General features: G+C 43.7%; 1 protein-coding gene across 2 annotated transcripts in view; it reads right to left on the bottom strand.

Annotated features, from left to right (window-relative positions):
* usp28 (ubiquitin specific peptidase 28) overlaps nt 1-4827 on the bottom strand; it is a 24999-nt gene extending 20172 nt beyond the window's left edge. For both annotated transcript variants that reach the window (XM_062537255.1, XM_062537256.1), the window contains exons 1-2: nt 4627-4827; nt 369-443 (exon numbers count right to left, since the gene is read on the bottom strand). In XM_062537255.1, coding sequence (XP_062393239.1) covers nt 369-443; nt 4627-4677 — 126 coding nt within the window. In that variant the 5' untranslated portion in view covers nt 4678-4827. The remainder of the gene's footprint in view (nt 1-368; nt 444-4626) is intronic.
* Between the last annotated feature and the right edge of the window lie 416 nt (nt 4828-5243).

Here is a 5243-nt window from a genome sequence, read left to right as displayed (position 1 = left end):
GCAGATAAATCTTTGTGTGTGTGTGTGTGTGTGTGTGTGCGTGTGCGTGTGCGTGTGCGTGCGATTGCGTGTGCGCTTCCGCTTGCATGTGCGCTTGCGCGTGTGTGTGTGTGTGTGTGCACAGGTCAGTGGCTCTAGAGATCCTGCTTCAGCTTCAGTCTGAGTGGGCATGGTGTCGGAGTGGGCATAGTTATTAGGTAATCAGCTGACCGGCCCTTGGGCCTAGCACCACTGGAATTTATCACACAGGACACCAACTGGGGTCATTTGAGGTTGATCTGGACATTTTACCCATTGTGTGAGTGTGAGTGTGTGTGTGTGTGTGTGTGTGTGTGTGTGAGAGAGAGAGAGAGAGAGAGGGCACATACCACCAGTGCCCGCTGTAGGAGTTCCAGGTCCTGGATGCCTGTAATCTCCCTCAGCTGGTTCACCAGCAACCGCATCTGAGGAGGAGGAGGAGGAGGAAGAGAGAAAGAACGTCCTGTCAATGACACCTCTCACAAAGACAGTGCAGGAGGATGTGATGATTACTTTACATCACATCTGATAAGAAGACAGATTAATATTACATTACATTACATTTGGCTGATGCTTTTTTAGCCAAAGCGACTTACAACATGGTACACATTTTAAGCTTTATAATTCTCGCAACAATTCTAGGAACAAATTTTAAAAGGTAGACTTTTTGCATGTTTACAGATAACTACAATGTAGGCTACATTATATCTGAGAAGAAGACCAAGAGCAAGCAGATGAAATTAATTTAATCACATTAATAACATTATTCTGAGGATTAAGAACTGTGCATGGCATCTAAAGCACCACACCACCACACATGACTGTGGAACATGCACTAATATGGACAGCTAAACTAAAAAGGAGAGATAAGCTGGTTTGGGGTATGGGACTTTTATTGTGAAATCAGCCTGTGTTTAGCGTAAACTGGTCAGTAAAGATCAATGAACAATGTCTGCAGAATTAGCTAACAAAATATGCTAATTATGTCCTCAAATAAGCAATGAGAAACATTTACAGCTCTACCAATAACCAATCACATCATCATCTCTCCCAATAACCAATCACATCATCATCTCTCCAAATGACCAATCGCATTATCATCGCTCCAAAATGACCAATCACATCATCATCTCTCCAAATGACCAATCACATTATCATCGCTTCAAAATGACCAGTCATATAGTCATCTCCCCCAATGATCAATCACATCATCATCAATCACATCATCTCTCCCAATGACCAATCACATTATCACCTCTCCCAATAACCAATCACATGATAATTTCTCCCAATGACCAATCACGTTATCACCTCTCCAAATAACCAATCACATGAGCATCTCTCCCAATGGCCAATACAATCTCTAGTTCTCCAAATGACCAATCACATTATCATCTGTCCCAATGACCAATCACATCATCATCTCTCCCAACAGCCAATAACATCTCCAACTCTGCCAGCTCTGCCAGAACATCACACAATATGACACATATGCTAAAAACACATCATGGTGTCATCAGGTGTATCATGAAGTCCTTTAGCTCACGTCTGTTGTCACCAACAAGCAACATCTATTCATAACTCCCTCTGGAAAATGTATCAGCTTTAACCAATCATAGCCGTAGGGAAACAAAACAAGTTGTGTGTGTGCTTGTGTAGGCTATGCGTGTGTGTGTGTGTGTGTGTGTGTGTGTGTGTGTGTGTGTGTGTGTGTGTGTGTGTGTGTGTGTGTGTGTGTGTGTGTGTGTGTGTGTGTGTGTGTGTGTGTGTGTGTGTTGTGTGTATTGTGAGTGTACTGCACATGCAAGATGTGATCAAACATGAAGATGTACAAAATTGCATGATGATAACCTAATGATCTAAATTGAAACACACAGAAACACAAGACAACATTTGGACTACATGTTATATGTTTAAATGTTATTAGATGCGCTGTATATGTGTGTGTCATGTATCACACATTCATAGCATATCAGTGTCCTGTTTACTGTCTGTGAATGGACACAGTGCCACTGGCAACGAGGGAGCCTCCCTCAGTGCTGGGACACAGAGGTTCTAAGAAAAAGGAACGTTCCCCAGTGCTGGGACACACAGGTGCTAAGAAAAAGGAACGTTCCCCAGTGCTGGGACACAGAGGTGCTAAGAAAAAGGAACGTTCCTCAGTGCTGGGACACAGAGCCAGTGTCCTCTTTACTCTATCTGTGAATGGACCAGAGGCAGACATCCCGGGTTCAGAGAGTAAAAGTCCTGCCAAGTATTTGATCCAACCATTTAGTTAAACAGCTCATCCTAGTTAGCTGCCAGGTAGATTAGATAATTAGTGACCTAGTCACCTGTATTAAGTGCACGGGTAGAAAGGACTTTTACTCTCTGGAACCAGGAATGTCACAGACACAGGACACAGGACACAGGACACAGGACACAGGACACAGGACACAGGACACAGGACACAGTGGTACTGAGGAGAGTGAGCCTGAACAGGAGCATTCCTCAACGCTGGGGCACAGAGGGGCCGAGGAAGAGGAGAGCCCCTCAACGCTGGGAGCAGGCACTGGTGAGGAAGAGGAGCATTCCTCAACGCTGGACCACTGAGACACTGAGGAAGAGTGCGCTGACCCAGACACTGAAATGTCACGCCTGAGGTGTGTGAGCTGCTTACCTTGGAGACAGTGTGTGACGATGACCAGGAGGCAAAGAGACCAGCGTGCCATATTACCATAGTGAATGGTACACAGACAGACTGCACCAACTTCACTAACATTAGAGGCATTCTCCTGTGTTAGACCTCATGTGTGTCGGGTAACGGACAGGTGTGTGTGTTGGTTCTCACACGTGCATGTTAGCACGTGAACACCTGAGCTGATCTGAGTTATGCATATACTGTATATTGTCAATGCACAGTGTTACATTGAGTTGGCTCACCAGATGAATACCAATATCACAAACTGTACATGTAATTCTTAAATATCACACACACACACACACACACACACACACACACACACACACACACACACACACTGAAGCTGAGGGACAGCACAGTGCACTAAAACAGACTAGACAGACTAGACAGATCTAAAACGGTAGCCTATATTTGTGTAGCAGCAATCACTCAGAGAATACAAGGTGTAGCATTTCTGCAATAGCGTCTTAAAATACATTATGTCTAATATGAATATGAGATTACACAACAATTATATAATCAAAGGTTTCTAAAAAACCCTAAATACGTATACTGTCCACAGGTCAGAGTGAGCCAAGTGTCTATAGCAAGTAGGTGTCACATTTCACAATATTGGTTGCCAATAGGGATCTTGTATCCCCTTCACATTTAGCTTCAAGTCAGAGATACATTTATTGTCGTGGGCTTCGAAATAAAAATTCGGATTGGAAGTAATTCATTTTTTGGGATTAAAATAAAACACCCAGGAAACTTGCCACAGGAACGGCATTAAATGCTAATACGTCTTTCCACAACAGCTTTTCGAGTGACCGGTTCTATATTAAGCCGGCGGTCGGAGCAGGTGGGAATGTCGGAGGCTGTCATGGCTTCCAGACGCGCTGCCCAGCCGGGGGAGGATACATATATGGGTAGGAGGAGGCCGGGGGGGAATTCTGCTGCCTCTATTTCGGGATCTGGCACAGATAACGGGTATGTTTATCTGGGCCTCGCTCGGTGACCTCCAGAGGGTTGACTGACAAAGCCAGGGGCTGGGAAAGTGCTACTCCGAAATAAACAAATGGTGCTCACCGGCGATTAAGGGATGGAGTCACATAGGCTCCATGGCGTCGCACTATGTCTCAAATACAGACTTCAACAGAATAATAAACCTCATCAACAAATTAGTTCAAATTGGGATAATTTTTGTTTGTATTTGAATAGGTTTACAGTAAATTGGGTCAAGCTGTTATAATAGTAGAGCATAGACCAGCTCCATGCCTTTCAACTCTAGGCTACACTCAAACTCATTTTTTTTCCTTTTTTTTTAAAAAAAATACAACTGAGGTTGATTAAAGGTATTCTGTGTACAGATAGAGACAACACAGTTTGCGTTGTTGGCTTTTTGTATGCGTTACACAATGTGTTGAAAATAATTTCCGTTGAAAACATCACAACTTGCGATGGAGGTTTTTTTGTAACTCATCTCTGTGTCCAGATAGGGACAACACATTCGTTTTAAGAACTGGGATCCATTTTTATAACACCATTAAAGACATATTTAATACTATCACGCCCTAAATGGAGTATTATTGGGCCTCGACATTCTGACTACAGAAGTGCATTGGTTCTGTGCCAAGTTCAATAAGAGTAGGTACACATAATGTAAAACAGGCTGCTCTGACCAATGTGAGTGACATTGTCATGATTTCATGCGACACTCTAAACTAAACTAGGGGTTCACTTTAATCCAGTTTAGCGCATGGATGCAAACACCGCAGGTAAATAAACCAACACAGCACTTCACAAACATGTTATCTGTGTTAGGTTTTGTCCTGTGCACACATGACATGCGTGGTTAGAATTTTTAGAATGTATTTATTATTTAGAGCACTCTCCACGAGTTTCCGCGTGCGGTCCGTTCTCACGCCACTTCTCCTGTCGCTCACCGAGTTCGCCGAGCTCTCCTCATTCTCGTTCTGCTGTAGTTCCACTCGCATGGCGGAAAACGGATGTTTTTTTGCTGTTGGTTTGTAAAAGTTTTCCGTGATAAATGCCTTCCCAACTGTCCTCGGAGGAGTCGGACCTACTCCATGTGTCGCACACGCACGCGCGGCTGCGACTGGCCCAGTTCGGTGCTCGTGGCGCCTCCAAGCGCTCCATGACGCAGAGGCGTTCCTAACCCATTAGACTACGCCAAAAACTGTAGACAAGTGAAGTGTCATAGCCTACATTTCGGATGTGATTATGCTAAAGGCAAACGTCACCGTAGTCAGTCTTTCAAAACCTCGTTCGTTGTTATAATGTCAATTCCTTAAAATAGGACCATGTTTTCTACGCCATTGTCTACCAGTAGACCTGCGGGCTAAAGCCATTTGGAAACACAGTGGGCGAATAGTTCTGATGTATAATTCGGATAATACTTGATAGTACTATGCGTAATAGTATTCGAGTTTTCGAAAATGTTTATATGTATATATATTTTTTTCCTGCAGATTTGCCTGGTGTGCTGAGATGAGCTAGTGACATCTGGTGGACATAGTTCGCAATCAACATTTTTGAAAAG

Source organism: Sardina pilchardus, chromosome 5 (assembly GCF_963854185.1).
Source record: "Sardina pilchardus chromosome 5, fSarPil1.1, whole genome shotgun sequence".
NCBI classification, from domain to species: Eukaryota; Metazoa; Chordata; class Actinopteri; order Clupeiformes; family Clupeidae; genus Sardina; species Sardina pilchardus.
The sequence above is the reverse complement of the archived record's forward strand: the minus strand, read 5'-3'. Positions and strand labels throughout refer to the sequence as shown.